The sequence below is a fragment of the Neodiprion virginianus genome, chromosome 4, assembly GCF_021901495.1.
Source record: "Neodiprion virginianus isolate iyNeoVirg1 chromosome 4, iyNeoVirg1.1, whole genome shotgun sequence".
NCBI lineage: Eukaryota > Metazoa > Arthropoda > Insecta > Hymenoptera > Diprionidae > Neodiprion > Neodiprion virginianus.
This window is the reverse complement of record NC_060880.1, coordinates 21300799-21319201: the sequence shown is the minus strand read 5'-3', so window position 1 is coordinate 21319201 and position 18403 is coordinate 21300799. Positions and strand designations below refer to the sequence as shown.

The 18403-nt window shown below is 37.8% G+C and overlaps 1 protein-coding gene across 9 annotated transcripts in view; it reads left to right on the top strand.

Annotated features, from left to right (window-relative positions):
- The window catches only part of LOC124303842 (transient receptor potential-gamma protein), a 106302-nt gene that overhangs the window by 59157 nt on the left and 28742 nt on the right, over positions 1-18403 (top strand). For all 9 annotated transcript variants that reach the window (XM_046761588.1, XM_046761589.1, XM_046761584.1 and 6 more), the window contains exon 3: positions 17677-17951. In XM_046761588.1, the coding sequence (XP_046617544.1) occupies positions 17781-17951 (171 nt within the window). In that variant the 5' untranslated portion in view covers positions 17677-17780. The remainder of the gene's footprint in view (positions 1-17676; positions 17952-18403) is intronic.

Below are 18403 nucleotides of genomic sequence, written 5' to 3'. Positions count from 1 at the left end.
TGTCAAGCACAAATAGAAACATCTCAGATGAAGATTTTGTACGAAATAATTCAAATTAGTCTCTATAAAGCTGCTTATTTCTTAGATATTCTGCTGGTTTGTTAACAATAGGACGCCCTGTATAGCAATTAATAACAATAACTTCATAAACAGCAGTTGAGCTAAACATCTAAATATTTTTATCCATTCGAGATACGAAATACGATTAATTCACAACAGAGAATCGGCCCAATTGCTGTAAATGTGGTGTACAGCAAAAATAATAAATTGAGATTTGTGACATGCTTCAACAAAATGACAACAATGTATCTTGTGGATTCTACGTTAATGCATTTCAATTTTTACCGAGTGGAATAACACAACTCAAAAGTAGTAAATATTGACAGCTCAAAGAATAAAATTTTTATGCAATTACATTCTGGTTTTAGTACGTGTATTAGGGTGGTTCATTTTTGAACTTTTTTTTTAATGTGCGACACGAAAAATTTTTGATAAATACTGAAAAAAAATTGTCGTAAGATCTGGAGGAAGTGAGAAAATATTCAGAGGTCGCCATCAATGATTTAAATATTTTTTATTTATCTTTATGTTTAACCCTTACGGACTTATGTATATATTAGTTTATGTTTTTGTATCGTGGTCCAATTAATCGTTCACCAATCAACAGGAAACTGAGCCAAAAATTTCCGCAGTTGGCTGTTCTGGTCTTTTATCCGAAAGATTAATCGTCTCCGAGGAATTCGGATAACAGTTTTTGTTACTGAAAAAGGAGTATCACATCACCTTAATGTCCCTATTTCGTTTTCAGTACCGTTTTTATGAATAATGATTTATTGGACGACTAATTGGAGGTATTTAGATGTTTCGCAAACCTGAATCACTCTCATTTCGCAAACGGTACCCTGGCGGTTTTTCAAACTTTCAACAGAGCAAACCTGTCTAGAATTATCGATAATTTATTTTTCCACTTCGTCATAGAAGTTATTACAACGATGGTAGGGAACGAAAATTGGAAGATAAAAAATCTGATTAATATATCTGTGTCTTCGGGATACTTATGAAAATCTAATGGATTGATATTAACAATCGGTCTTTGTTGATGTGAGTGAATTTTGATTTCATTAGAATACCTTCGATAAAAATGTTTTAGACAGAAGTGAAATTTTTTTTTTGTAAAAGGTTTGTCAAAATCATATTAAAAATGAGTCGACTTGCAGATTCATTTCTAATTTGTAATTCTTTTAGGGCTACTCGCTAGCTCTTCTGTACTATACGAACAGTAACTGTCTCTATATCTCTGTCAAATAGTCAGTTTTTAGTCATTCTTTTTGCAAAATTAGTATAATAAAAGTTTAAAAGTGCATCCGAAAAACCAAATTTAAAATTAAGGTTAAAAACAAGAATGCATGTATGTATAAAGTGGAAATCATAATTTCAAAATACCGAACTTCGAGTGTTCTATTTGTGAAGTGTATTCAAAATAATTATACTATCGAAGCGCTGCACCCTAAGATTTCACAGGTTTTCAGACTTCCGCAAACTTTTAATTAACACTCCAACTTTCCTGCAAATTTGACCTAGTTTGGTATCGTATGCTCCTTGCATCGTTAACGCAATACGTTCACCTGTTATGTAGACAGCGCCACCAAGTTTTCCTGTTTAGATGAAATCACAGTGTGTGTTTTACTGCTAAGATTGGCGTCTCTGACAGATAGCGATGCCCAACCGTTTTCTACATCCTGTATCCATACCAAAGACACGCTGTCATTTAAAAAATTTACACCGGATCCTGCTGCAATTTTAGCAGCATCGCACGTTAAGAAGTCAGTGAGCGAAAATTGCAAAAATCGATTCGTATAAATAAGGAAAAAATTTCTGTTAGCTCTCATAAATTTTCTAGTATATAATCGACTTGGAATCTTGTATGTAAGTAAGCGTATCGTTTTCAAAAGCATTTTGACACGACCATTATTCAGCCACATAAGTTCCGTAGAAGTTCGTTGTATACGGGGAGTGAGATTCATTCACATGTGTTACCAACATGAATTATCTGAACATAGAACAGCTTCCTTCACCGTGACCCTGATATAATATGACATGATATTGCATGATCTCACAGCTTGCTGATGATATAATTCAAGATACGTCAAATTCTAACTAAACTCCTCAGGTATAAAACTCGAGCAAGGATTTTTAATGGAGTAATCCACATTATTTCGTACTGCCTAAAGATACCCTTCCGTTATCTTTGCGTCGCACGCTGATGCCGTAATAGTAAAACTATTTAAATCAGAAATTTGTTAATTGGCATGAATAACTGTGCCCTGTTATGTAGTACCAATGAACCCTAGTATGCCAAACGCGTTTCTCCGGTCATACTTGTCTGAAAATTTGGGTAAAATTTGAAGTTGAGGTAAGTTCAAAGGTGCACTGACAGATTCTAATTCTGATATTATTACTCTGACCAATCAACTACGTGAAGCTCGTGCCTGCAGACCAGCTAAAACATGAATCCATATTTCCCCTTCGAATAGGTTACACGATTTTTTCCCAACTAGTTACGGACAAGATCTTGTATACTAGTCTCAGAACTTAGGTAGTAGACGACGTCCCCGAAATTGGATTGAACTTAGGTGATATACTTGCCACGAGTTGCGCTGGTATCGTGTGAGCAGGTATGCTCTCTTTGTTCCTTGCACCCTCTCCCTTTGTCTCTCTCCCTGTCTGTATCGCATGTGCTAACTTTCCACCGGAACCACATCACCCCTACCGAGGAAATTCACAACGAACTTTGAAACAGTTTTGGGGACCCCCTACTACCGAAACCTGAGCGGAGTTGTGGGACTTGTTTTCAAGACCGTGGTTTCGATTCAAGTCTCACCGAAACGCCAAAGCTTTGGTGCCGAGATTTGTTCCGAATAACCGGAGACTTCGTTATGCGGTGATTCCTCGAGTGGGTCGCGTGTTTTTGGATAATGCTTCAGCGGTGGAAAAATCTGAGGTAAAGGTTCTTGAATGAAACGGAAAAGGTTTATGAATAAACGTAAAAACTTTGGGGTTTCAGTTTAATGATGGCGTGTGATGTTCGCCAGATATGACGTAAAAATTGGAACCGAAACGAAACAATTCTGAATGATTCGCAACCGAAATGTATTAAGAGACTATGGCTTTGACAATTAGTTGCATGGCTATACGCTACACTAAGCAGGTAAAAACAAAATTACATCATTGGACTTGAAGTTGAAAAATGATGAATAAAATCAAATGAAATTATTCTGTTCGCAACAGATATACATATGACGGAAACGAGGATAGAAATTGTTGGGTAGGTAATCGAATTTTTGTGAGGGTTTGGGTGATTCCCAAAGGTGCTGTAACAGCCTCTAAATTACTTGTACACGATGGTGGCGAAATCTTACGAGATGAACAGCTGTCCGTAAAAAATGATTAATTACTTGTGCACTTCAATACAGTGTAAGTGTGGTAAACGCTTTTATAGCAACGCAGCGAAAATTCTGGACCGACATTTTGCGATATTACGAACCATTTCAATGCCACTTTGTAGTAGAGTTGTAGAAATATTATGATATCGTACATATAATCAGAGATCAGGAGTCGGTTCGAAGTATAAGAAAAAAATAATGAAAAACGAACTTCTGAAAGTACGAAACGCTACCATTTGAAATATCTTTCGGAAATATAATACTACCATTCTTTCCATGGACGTTTCTCGTTCAAATATATCTTATTACCGGCCAAACACAACGTCTTTTCATCAGCTTCCTGTACCGTGAAAGGTTTCTGCGGGATCATAAAAACGGTATGGTTTTTGTGCGAAAGTTGCAATATTTGATAGGAGTGAGGTACTTCGGTATAAGGCGAAAATACATAATACATCATATAAATATGAAAACGATCGATCTGTCCTGCTTGTTCAATTTCTTTATTCTTACATCAATTCCTTGAGAGAAATCGACAGGTTTGATACGGTATCAAGAATAGACGAACATTTGGATTTGAAATTATTGCATTTCGAATTATCCCGTAAGTGAAATTGAAAGACATATTTTTCATACATAAACCGTCTTTAAACATCTTTCGGACGACACGCGTGTGCTTGTGTGGCGAGGCTCTACTGTATCTACATATATTCTAACAGATTTGTTGATTTGTCAAAAATACACTCGCTCACGATAAACTAAAATTGGTAAATACTTTCTTCACTGGAGTACATAACGTGAAACTGTAATTACAAGTGAATAAATTACGTAGAGCTTCCTATCGCCATTCTCTGTACGAATTACAATTCCTAATAAAATTTTAGTAACAAAGAATTTTACTTTAATTTAGTTGGGCAAAATAATTCATCGATAAATTATTAGGTAGCAGAACCCCAGCACCAAGTGGGAATTGTCTGGGAAAATGCGATGAAATACGTTGAATTTGTTTGTAGAGGGGCGTGATTGATTATTGATTACATACGGTATATGCAGTATACGAAAATTGCGAGCAATTTCAATAATAACGAGATCAGTGTTCGATTTTTGAACTTCTGTTATATTCCGCAGGTCTCTGCGCAATCAAGCTAATTAATTTTACTTTTACGCAATCAACGCGTCATTAACCGTTTCAATGACCAGAATCCGTCTGCTCTTATATATTAATTACACTCACAAAATACGAAATAAACATAAAGTATATATGGTTATTAATTTCTTTAAAAAACCGAAAGTCAAGCCCGGAAACGTAATTCTTTCAAAGAGTTTAAGATGGTTAGGGTAAAAATTATGGCATAAAAAGTTATCACAGAAAAACACCATAGAAAGAGGACATAAATGTACTGCGGTATTGATATTGCTTAAAGCGATAGATACTGGGTTGACAAGGGATTCGTAAATTAGCGATGAAGATACAAGAAGTGAGTGATCTGGATGAGTAAATGAGCAAACCGTCGAGAATCAAACCGACAGTCACGTTTTCATTTATTTGATAGAACAGTTCGATAGAAATTGCAAATTCGAATATTTCTATAGAATTTTTCTCGCGAAATAATTGATATGAGTCTTGGATACCCTTCTTATAAACGGCTGGGTCCGATCTAATTGGCTAAAGTTAATATCATGTGCTGAATTATATTCGTAAACGTAAACACACAAATGTAAACACACATACCCTTAAAAGTCCTAAATGTGCCTCTAGCGACTAAACCTGCAACTTCTATAGAACAATTCGTGCTGCTGCGCAAGGTGTCAGTTTGAGACTAAAGATGTACAAATTTGAAGTAATACCTGTACGCAGATGACAGTAGACAATATAATAATATGTGAACCAGCCGATCTATTTCGAAGAGCGCCATGAGCAAGTGGCTTGATGTGAAGTACTCACCGAGGAACTTGAACTTTCGCAACTTCACCACTTTGTCGAAACAAATATATTATAGATGTCGGGGAGACTGGAGTGGGGGATTCTTAAGACGATGGGACAGGGGAGGGGGGGAGGGAAGGGGACACGATTGCGTAGCACAACAATATATTTGTCGACGCGCCAAACAACTCGAGTAACCAAGAGTAAATCCGCACAAGTCACTAATCACTCACACAATATCCGAGCCACCGCGGTTCTGGGTCCTGAGGGAGACAACCTCTCTGTCCCAGATTCCGAATTTGACTGAATGATCAGAAATCTACCGCCTTAGCTGCGGCCACGTTTGAGAAGGACCCCTGGTATCGGGTACTATCGTCCCGTATCCCCCACTTCGCCGCTCATTAGCAAAAGGGATATGTTTATGTTTGTATAGCGTAAGCGTAGGCGAATACTGCTCAGAATGCCGCCTTCGAATCCCGCACGACTACACATATATATATATAAAACATACATTAGTGGTTCGTAGAGAAAAAAAATTTCACTTTCACCCTCTCAAATGTTAGTGCTTGATAGAAAAAAATCCATGCAAAAGATGAGCTTTTTAGCTCAAGTGTAACAGGCGGTTTTTTTTGAATTTTTATTTCCCATTTATTTATTATGGAAAAATTTCAGTTTTCGCTAAAAGTAAAATTACTCGTGAACTAATCAAGGTTTTTTAAATTCATGCTGGAATCGTTGAGGCTTATTCTTCAAGCTTTTCAAACCTGTATAATAAAGCATAGTTATCATCATTAGAACACACATTAAAGTCAACTGAAAAAGAGGTTAAATTTTCAGTCACAGTTTGAACTCCATCGAGCAGATCATGCGCAATATTGGCATTTCGAATGTAAGGTGGTATTAAGTTCGTCAAACGTGTTTCATTCAAAAGTGTTCCCCCAACCTCTAACACTGTTGTCACTTGCCTTTTCAGCTTTCTCTGATCGACCCTCGAGTACTGAAATATCTTCTCTCTTCTTTCCTTGGTTTTCCAGTAGCTACTGTTGTATCTTCTTTACTTCGTTTTTCTGCTTTTCCTTTGATGTTGAAATCACCGCATTCTATGTTTTTTTCTTCAAATGCTCAAGGCAACGGTTGTAAGCTGATCGTCCCATAGATATAAGCTCCTTTGGCATCGTATCGTCCGAGGACCATCTCTGACAATCTTTCCGGCATTCGGTGTTCTCATTGACACAAAAGCTCTATTTTCTTTCAGTCGATTTACACAATCAGAAAATCGACTTTCTATGCCGGCACTACGACGCACAAGACTCAACATGCGTGTATTAGAGTATATTATATACGGATGCATCTCAGTATATGTATATTGGTATATTCGGTATGTTTGTTAGACAAGCTTTCACTAACTTTGTTGTCAACGGAAACTTTATTCGTGTCAAATGTTGGCCGTTGGGTTGGTGCAGGGCAAGAAGAGGATGTATTAGTGACCATCGTTATGTGTCTATAATTTATTCGTCCTCTCTCAGAATCAAATGAAATATCTTCCGAGTTAAAGAAAAGCCATTCATCTGAGATTGGGCTTCCGGTATACCGGAATATATACTAGAGAAAAAGCTGTATCAAATACCGCGATGCTTCTATCATATGTACTTAATGCGTTGGTTAACAGTTGACGCTGTGAGAATCTAAAATGATTGGTGGTTATAGATTTCAAAATAAATTTCGCTGACTATTTTTACGAAACTTGCAATACCATTTGTGGTGGATGGATACTGCAGAATAACATACTTACATTCATAGTGTATCTTTCACGTATACGCATGGTCAATTGCTACAGAATGGTCCGCAATGTCAAGGTTTGAATCAATTCTTAGTTTACGAAATAGAATTCGGTGATAAGGCGAATGAAAATTACGAACAATTTATGTCTCTTACCACCGTCGATAATATATTACACCAATTCATTATACCCTAGGCTCCATTCAAATTCCTGTTCTCACATTACGTTGTATGGCTCAGTTTCACATGCGCTTAGGCCTCGATAACAATGGAGATTGAATGTGATATGCAAACCCAACGAGAATTAACTTGGAAATTGGGATTAAATTAGTAGATCAAGAGCCAGGGTACGACATGACTTTCGGCCAAGTGACATGTGTGAAAATCAGAGCCAATCTGGAGTTCTATGCAGGCCGCATCATTGTTGCAGAATCAAATATTAATCATTTTATCATACTATCACTTGCCTTGCCTGCATTCGCTTTTCAGTGGATTTCTTGCGAAATAATTCACGTGCATAAGACTCCAGCCTAAGGTGTGATCGAGTACGTTTACGTAACAAGTTCTGCTTTATAACTCGAGCCAGGAGGTGGAGGTATAACGTTTGGTAGTGTTTACGTAAGTTCTCAATGGTAATGACAGAGTCAACGACATATCCACAGGGTAAAATTCCCGTTTGGAAAGTTTTTGTACACGTAACGTCAAGAACATGTAATATTTTCCACGTTTCCCTAAGTTGTACCGATTGTTCGGGAACTCAAGTGTATATTCATACATCACTTACATTTTTTGCGACGAGTTTCTGAAAGCAATATCATAGTTCAAAAGAGAAAGTTTCCTAACAAAATATTTCTCGGCTTTGTATATATTTGAAAGAAATTATAAAATTTTCATCGCATGTGGATGGGTAAGCAAGGGACTAGATGTTGCTCACCACAACATCCATTGGAAATGAAGTCATACCGTTCGGTATATGAAAAATGAACTGAAGTAATAACATTAAAAGTATTGCAAAGACGTTTCCTTCAATTTCGAATCGAATTATGATAATAAATTGCGTCATGTACTGACTGAAATGAGGATCAGGTCCTAATAAAGGGTTGAATGTTATAAGATAATTTGTGTGCGCCTGAAATTTTTTGTTCGTTTAGATTTTGCGTTAGGAACATACAGGTACCCCATGTCAATTTTACATTTTGCTCACGTATTCCAGACCTCTCGTGTGCGCTCGAGGGTGAAATTAATAGGAATCTCGACAGTTTAGCGTAATTGTATTTACGCATCTTTGCACTGAAAGGTAGACCTAAGTTTTTTGTTTATCCATTAAAGTAATACGAAATACGAATTACTGATGTTTTTTAGATCTGAATAAAAATTCCTACATCAATCTTCAACCTTCCGGTTGTCATTAAACCCCCAATGTCAAATATTGTCTCCTTATCGTTAGTTACGTCAGTGCTGTCAAATCAAAAAAATAAAATGTTGGAAGGTTTCTACCAAGTCAGCAGCATCTCTTTTAAAAAATTTTTAAGCCCACATTCTTCAACATACTTAAGATTTGGAAAATTCTACCAATGTGCCAAGACCTTGATTCAGCACCTAGCTATATGGTAAATATTTATGTGGCCGTAGAATCCATTGCAAATTAGACGAGGTCATTATGGCCCGAAGTTATGTCACGCGTTAAAATACAACACAGTGATGAGAGAGATAGACCTAATTGGAGCGTGATAAGCAGAAAATAAACTGATATTTTTTCAGCAGATATTGAACGAGGTGTTTTAAAATTTTGTGGACTTGTATACATGTATACCTACATGAGTAACGTATACAGGGTGGTCGGTATTATTCGTCCGAGGCAAATACTTTAGGAATGAAAAGAGATACAAGAAAAAGTTTGATACAAACTTGTGGGATTTCGAGGTAAAAAGATGACATTTATTTGGATCAACTTTTTCTAAGTCACGTTTGATTCCGATAGGAAACTCGTATTTTTAATGTAAGTAACTGATAGCGAGATCAGAAAAAAATTGAAAGACAGCAAAATAATTATTAAAATTCCAATTTTACTGCACGGATACAAAATTGGCGAATTTGGTATGGTAATATTCTTTGCAATTTTGCTTTGGATCACAAATTATAATCACAGGACTTTCATAAGTGATCGCGTGTGACAACGCCAAAGTAAGACAATTTAGTTCAAAAATTCGGTCCATATCAGCATCATCTTTTTCCCTTAAAACTCGTCCAGTTTTATACACAACTCGTTATCTGTTTTCACGGCTAAAATATTCACCTCGGGCGATTGATACCAAACACTCTGTACGACAGCTTATTTCGGAGGCATAATGAGCTACTTTTCTTTACATCCATTACTGTAATTACTCACGGGGAATACAGCAAACGTAAGTCTACGATTTTCATCCTATTTATATGCGGACAGATTGATATAAATGATTCAAGGCTACTTGTCAAGCTAAGTGAAAATGTGATATTCATCAGTGAAATGTACCTACGTAGTATTGGCAAAAATTGCCTAACAATAAGTTACACCTTTATGAATCCTAATCCTCATTCCATTATCTCTTGATGAAATCGGAATAATGAAAGGAATTATCTAATGCAATTTTGAGAGATAGTCTCATATACTTTTTTACCCTCTACATGTCACTTTAAATTTGATTCTTCCCGCACTGAGAAATTTTTAACACATCATCTTGAAAAAGATAATCCCCAATTATTTACTATTCATTGAGCACTTGCATTGTACTAACGATAGGAGATGATTATCTTTTGTACACGAAGAAGAAATCACTTCGATACATAACAGTAAAGTTCTAAAAGCCTGATCCGTTTCTGCGGAAAGTTTCTAAATTTTCTAGAAGTCCCAATCACTCACGTCGGCTACATCGCTAGTCATTGTCACGTAATTTGTGTAGAATGGAGGTCGCATTTTGTTTCGGACCGAAAACAAGGTAGCCGGAAAGGGAAGTCATTAATGAACATTACTGTACGTATGTACATACATCGCCAAAGATTACATTTTGAGAAAATTTCATCGACATTAAGTCAGCAATAATTTTCATCGACGGATCACGGAGGTTTTTATTACACGTATTCGCACCAACGTTTTACTTGGTCTTATTCACCATACTTGAAAATCTGCCATACTTGAGACTGCGATATGTACGCCACGAACGGGCATTCACTCCGTTCGTGTTTACTTAATGTCATAAATAATAATAACCACTGCACCACGGGCTTGCACATCATGCGAACTTATGGCAGTTATTCAATAGTACCGCAAAGGGGGTAGACGCACTTTCTTCTACTGTATTACGTTCATCACCGCACGTTGGTGTTTGTCTTGGCAACTCACGCCAAACAATATTTCAATGCTGAGCCCATCGCTGCGCTGAGATCCAGTAAGGAACGAGCCGTTAGGCGTCTGCATCCATGCGTACACACTGCAATATTATGTTTTCACTTCCGCATCGAGAAAATTTCCATGTATCTCCTTATTTGAAAATATTTACTTTTCCTCGTTCAAAGGATTGACTCCAGGCTGATCCCCACTCATCAGCGGGCTCAGAAAGCGTATGAAAAAAATGGATCACCTCTGCACAGAACAATAAGCCATGAAAAAATTGCCACGAATTATTTCGTTTTATTGTTATAAACAAGAGATACGCATTTGCTTCGTGCCAAACCACAATCATCGCTCGATCCGTCATTCGTGAATTCGATCATCTCGTACGCACAAGTTGCACTTCACATTCGATCAAATATTAGCATGGTGTTGGCCTGTTCTAATGATGAATCTCGTCCATCATCTTGAAGCTAATGGAAGGATATGTCGAAACTTTCTCAGAAAGAATCTACGTCTTTGTTCGCGAGGACAGTTAGATGATTTGACGTGCAAATTTGATAAACCAGACCAAGTACACCGTTTGTCCAGATGATTGAAGTTCTTGGTGCTTTAAAACCTGTTGCTTCTACTTAACACCGTCTTTAAGCATAAGCTAGCGTGAATATAGCCTACGGACACCTGAATTTAGTGGGCTCTTAGAGACTTTTTAAATTACACCAGTAATTAGCAGTTTAATCCTTAAAGAATTTATCGCGGCTCGAGTTTAATTTGATAAAATTCTGTAAGGCAAACACAGATATCTACAAGGCTGTTATTTCTAAGACTAGATAAAACTTAGTGCACAGCAAGTCTGACGCGATTGAAAGATGCATTTCACACGAAAACCTGACTGGGCCCTTCAGATGCTCTCCTTGGAATATTTTTGGGTATCTTACTCGCAAGCAGACAGCGTAGGTAATCCCTTTTCAGTGCTCATCATAGTAAGAAATTATCTAGAATCCCGCATGTGCACAAAAGCTCACTTGGTTCGATTTTTTTTTTTTTTGCTGCCAATTCATACATGCTGAATAAAATTTCATTTCCGAAATTGGCGAAGAACCTCGTTGTAATTAAGACTAAAAATTAACTGTTTGCTTTATCAAATGTAGAGATTTATGTATCAGATTTCAAATTACGTAAAAATCATAGATATGTCGCGCTACATTAACTTTATGAATAATGCGTATTTTTTTTCTCGCAGTTCGTGTTTAAAGTAATCGCTTCTGCGACGTTAAAAAATGCACTTTTACGTTCTTGGTAATTAAAAGTGCACTTTTTTGTACTCCGAACAGTACAAAAACTTGGAAACTATACTTTTTTAAATAAAGTTTCGTATGTACAATGGAGACAAAGTGTACTTTACGTCTCGCATGTTTTCGAATTTCGTCTTTAGCTTACGTACACGATTGCCTACGACTCATATATGGCAAACTTACGTTTGGCATAAAAGAAACTACACGGAGCCGTTTCAGTGCGTAACGAAAACTAAACCTGCAGGTCCCCAAAACCATGACGCTAAAAGTGTTTCGACCTGAACAATTTTCCACCTCTCAGCTAACAGGCGATTTTTACGAAACACCCTGTCAATCAATACGTATAAAAGGCCACCCTCCAGTGCAATCAAGACAGACAAAAGATACGAGTAAACGCTGGATGACGCCTTGTCACGGGCTCACGCCAGTTCGTTCCTTTACTCTCTCTCGTCTGGGTAACGCTTTCTTCATACCGCGCTCAATATTGCCTGTGCCCACGTCACTTGTCTATTAGCAGCTCGAATAAAACATGTTCCCGACATCTGCTTGGAAATTTCGATTTTCGAAGTCTGTGGCGCGTGCGTATATCACCCCATTTCCGTACGGTGCGGTAAAACGACGTTGGCGCACGTGCGCAACTGAAATGCTCGATGTTGAACACTAGGGTTTTCTTTGGCGCATGCGCACTTTTATACAATTTGATTTTACGCACTCCGTTATTAAAGTTAAGCTACTTAACCCCAATGTCGCATGCCATCAGTGGCACTTTCGGTGTTTCTCAAAGCAAACTTTTCCTCACAAGTGTTGGAAAAAGTAGCATGTGTCATTGGAGCACGATTCTTGGCTCACGCTGTAAACCTTCTACTCATCGGAAACCGCTTACTCTCTGCACTTGAAACGGAATGTACTATTTCGATTGGATGAAATTCAATCCCTGTCTGGTTCGATTACCAATCCATTCTCGCGATCTACCCGTAGTTTAAACCGTACGCCCGTTACAAGTGCTGTAACGGCATCGGGTCTCGCATTTGGACCACTTGGGGAAGTCGACAGTTCGTCGGTCTGGGGTCGGTAACATCGGGCCAGCCACGGGGATCTGCTTACCGCACAATCAGGCCAGCGGCAAGCCAGACGGGCAAAATCCCAGGGGTGACGCCCACGTATGCCTTTTTAGAACACGGAAGAAATGCACGTCGCCGTAATCTTTTACGAAACGCTCGCGTTGTTCGCCTCACCATATGGACCAGATTAGTTTTCGCAGAATACTTTATCGGGAATTATACATGGCATGCTAGTTTGGCAAATCATTTCTCGAAAACCATAACATGTGTCACGGGAGTTGGTTTAGTGACAAATTTTCATGGCGCAAACGGTAAGACATTATGGTATTAACATCCTGTTGACATATGGAAATATCAGTTTAAGTGTATACCTCTGATAATTCTAATAGTACCTCGGTAGATTATCCAGTCAACGAACAAACCACAAGCCGTCACCTGCAACTTGTCACGTATCATATATCTGAAATGATTTTTCGCAACAGAGAATTTTATCATGTGAAAGCTCGAGCAAGCGTGAAAATGGAAATAATAATGTGTTCCATCAGTTTCGAAAAACAATAAGTGAGAAGCAATTTTTTTTTCGTTCTTTTTCTTACGAACAGAGCAAATGAGTAGTCTAACTAAGATTGGGTTTGTGATGTGTTTCGTTGAATTACAATGCGTTAGCGACACGATAAGCCAATTTCTTAGTGTCTATAAAGTTATGAATATTCGTAATCCAAAATAGCGTAAGTAAAAATGATTCGTAGTACATTTGCGTGGTTAATTACGTAATTATTTGTATTCGTTGCTTACAGTTTCAACATTTGGTTCATTTTTCGTACTATCGCGATTTTACCTCGTCCGCGATCTCTCGTAAATATGCAGAATTAACAATGAATGAACCTCTGAACGCGAACACGCAACTGAATTTCAAGTCAATAACCTCGGCACAAACTTGGTCATAGCATGCAGTTGCTTTGTTATACTCACGAGTAGAAATGCTGCCTGTGATAACGTAGAATTTCAGACGTTTGATTCCCAAGCAAAATCGTCGTGAAATCTTCAAACCTTCTCGTCATTCTCGGGCTTGGATGCTACAAAGTGAGCCCGTTTAGGTCCTTAATTTTACGCATGTAGATGATACTACGCTCCGAAACATTAATTACTCATCGTATGTTCTATTCGAATCGCAAATAAGAAATAAAACGCAAAATACATCATAAAACGTTTATCCAACTACTGTTCGGAGTTTAGAAATCTTGAATCCTGAAAATTTCGCGCAATCAGACCTAGATGTATTTTTTTTCATTTGATAAATCTCATTGTGGAGTGTTATCACTTGATGATATCCGTAACATTTTTCATTTAATTCTTACTTTCAGCGCTTTTTGTTTCATGTGCAATTGATCTGTCTAGGGATTACAATTTTCATACTACTCTGGATTAATTGTATCTTCCAAATCTACGAATCAAAATGACCTTAATCAAATAAAATTTCTTTGTAAAAAATTTCTTTTTCCGAAAAGAAATTCCAATAAGAATTCCATGAGAAAAGTCATACGAATATAGCGAGTTCATATAAAATCTTATGATTTGTCCATTTAAAACTAACTAGTTTTAAAACACTCGCTCGCTAAAGCTCGCCAGGGGTCGGATGCCTAGTGTAACTAGTTTTTGTGCTCGTGCTCTCACTTACTCATTGTCAGTGTTTTACGAGATGACATAGTTGTAGGGGAGACTGGAGCACGATGGAGTCCCCAAAAAATTTTGGTATTTGCTTCACAGTATACAGAATGAACACTGTCTTTGTGCACGTGACGCAAACCAAATCTGCCCGTAAGATTTTTTTCTATACAATACTACAAATCACGATTACACATGCATGTAAGTATAAAGTATTGTGATTTTATGACAATGAATTTCGTCAAAAAATACCAAAGAACAATCAGCTACGTGCTAAAAGATTTGAAACACAAAACACAGCAATTTTAGCTCTAACTGAGCGACGTTATTGTCATGTATTCCTATGTATACAATACCAACCACTCACCGATTGCAATTTCTTGATCCTGGTCGTTCGGTTTTATTTTCCGATTCTAAATGTTATCTGAAGCATGCGTATTGGTTTGATAGTACAAAACATGACGTTTTCAATAATAAAACTTGTAAACTTGACAATTAGTCCGGAAGGTCAAAAGTCATCAGGTGAAGGACCTGGACAGCCAAAACTACGGAGCGCTTGTCCCTGAAGTCGAGTTTCACCAGGTAGCGGACCTGGAGCGTAGAAACTACGGAGCACTTGTCCTGGAACTCGAGTTGTACCAGGAAGCAGATCCGGAGCGCGATTTTCATACATCGGCTCTACTGCGCGGTTGTTTCGGGACTGAGGAATTCGGCTAGCTGATTTTGGTCGTTACGATTACTACAGATCGATGACGTCAAGAGAGAAAAAATTTTGGGCGACGTCACTTTCTGAACATCCGTCATTCGAACATTCACACTTTGGTTTCGAACTTTAATACTATGTATGATGTATGATGCATGATACTCTTCGTTAATCAATATTTTCAGTCACTTTCTTGAAATGAGTTTCCATTAATATTTACATATTTTTCAATAAGGCCTGGATTAATTGATTTATTGATTTAAAATTATTTCGAATGCAATGTTCGTCTGATTTACTAAGGAGCTGGTAAAAATGTGTCCAAGGTAATGCGAAGCGTTTGTCAATAAACTGAGAAACGTTTGATTGAATTGATAAATTTTTAATTTCTTAGAAAGAAGTAATAATCGATCTTCTCAAGTTGAGTTACATTTTAGGATATCAAAACGATTATTTATTGGTTTCTCGACATGTTTTTGCTCAGACTGAAAACTTGGTACAACTTAATTGATATAGAAACGTAAACACATTCCAAAGCCTTGTTCCAAAGACAGATGTTACACGGTTTCAAATTTATAATATAACGTTAATTATCCGGGAATCATGAACTTCCACCAGATGATCACACAAACTGTTAATATCTACTCAATTTGAGGTAGCTGACACGTTCTTGTTTGTACAATAATGATAATCAAATCATAGAATGGAATTTGGCGAATTAAACTATTAGGATATATAACTCCAAATGTGGAAATTATCTCTCAGCATAGTGTCATGGATTTGTGGAATGTTCAAGCCTTGGTATTATAACCGCTTTATCACAGTCGTTTCTAATTTTGCATCTCTTTTTAATTCAGTAAACAATCTTTAATTATTTGTTATAATACTGTGAATCATCACGAACTGTCAAATATCCTGCAGTTGACATACAAGGAAAGTTCTGTATACATATTCCTGTTAACGACACTTACCAACATTTAGCTGGCGACGGAAACCCTTTTCTGCAATGACGTCACTGCCACTGTTGATGATTGAACTTTCCCACCTTTTCGTTCTGTTTGATCAGTAATGCTGTATCGACACTTTATTGACCCAATATTGAAAATCGCACTGCCCTACCGGCCGTAGTAGCGTCACGCATAGCATGCTAGACGGCAAAACAGGAAAACATGAGTTCAAATCCCAACAATGTCAATGACGACCTGAGCGACAACTGAAAAAAGTTGTAAGGATTGAATTGAATCAACGTACCGGTTGTTAAATGATTTGGATATTACTTTGCAGTAATTATTTAAATTTCTTTTGATACCTCTGATTGGTTCAACCTTCCTTTCGTCATTTTATACACTACCTTAATACCTTCGTCACTCTATGCCACAGCTTGATCGATAAGAATAGAGTTAGCGGTAACCTTTACTGAACTAGAGCAGAAGTAAACTCGAACGATGATGGTTCAAGTTATGAAATGGATGCTTTGAGCGAAGTGGCAGCACGTAAACGAAAGACTGATTGATCTCAAGGGGCTGAACATGAGATTTATTTTGTACGGAATCTTGCGTCCGAGTTGACGGAATAGCTTCAAGGCAGGTGGACGCACTCGGTAATGATATATTACCATTTCAGAAACCGGATACAGAATCCTCTGACGCAATTCACAATACATGCTGCGTGAACAAAAATTCTTGCTTCTCTGTTGTTGATACGAGAAGAAAAACCTTCAATGGTGGATAAAAAGCAATTCATCCATCCCAAACTCATATGCTCAGAAGATCTTGGTGAAATGAGTTCTAACTCATACCCAAGACTATGAAATGGACCTTCTAACAATAATCATCATCGCAACAGCATACTTTTCTATAAAATGTGACGTTTTGGGAGGTTGGACAGTCATGGATTACATGGAAGCTTTTCGGCTCCGCGTGGCTGATTTCATAATCAAATATCAAGATACTAGACATTTAGATTATGGATACCCTTAGGCTCGGGTGATTAATAATGCGTAATTTCGTGGGACGTCACTTATTAATAATTATTTTCTTCGTGGGATCTTCGGATGTATTGCACCGGGTACTTCGAACAGTGATGGAATCTGGTAGTCAGCATGGGCTCACAATAAGATATAGTCATTCTTACTTGTAGATACTGTCAGTCTCCCAGTGTCCTCATGAGAAACAAATATTGGGTGATGATTTGGAACATTTTTTGGTTAGCTGAAAAACAAACAAACTGACAGACCATCGATCAGAAACATGCATTTACTGTTGATTTCGGTTTATACGAAACGAAAAAGGGTACCGCCTAACCACGACACGGTAGCAAACTGTATCGAAACTTTGAAAGAGATTGGATCTACGTACAAATTTTTGGTTCGACCAGGTTGAAAAATATTTTCATTAGTTCCAACAGTATTGGAATTGATTCTCGATTTTCTGCGTGTCTTTACAGAGAGCGCGGGGGAGGATGAGGAGAGCATCGCCGGGGGCATCGGCCTGGCAGGCGACCAAGAGGGCGAAGGAAGGAGAAGTAGCGGAGGGTCGTTTCCGCTGAGAATGGCGGCTGCGATGAGGGCGCGTTCCGGTACCGGCGGATTTCTCCGCGGCCCTCCCGCGTCTAACCCGAACTACGACCCAGAGGCTCCACCGCAACCACCCCTATTTTTACAGTCTACGATGCAGACGGCCAATCTACTCGAGAAACCGGAAATCGACAAGAAAGTCAAGGTGTGTATAAACATTATCTTGAGCTGTTGGATGGTTTCGATAGTGACAAGTTTGGATGTGAGATTTGCCGAACCGAATTTGAACTTTTCTCGTTTCCATTAGAATCTCTGCAATATTTTAAAACTTTGATGACTTCAACAATTGATCCCGATTTTATTTATATATTTCGTTTCATTAAATGTTTAACACGAATTTGTATTATACTTGATGGTACTTGATATAATTTTCGGGGCAATCTTGTCACAATTTTGTAGCATTCAATTATTTATCGGAAACTCATTGGTTGGAACAATCTGTTGAGTAAAAAATTTACACTCTTATTATATCATCTTCCTCGCGGTATCAGAACTTGCAAAATTCGATTGTCTCTGTAAGATCCAAGTGTGTACTTTTAGGGTAAATAAGTGAAGACCCAACCCTCGGCCTTGTTATGTTTTAACTGTTGAACAGAG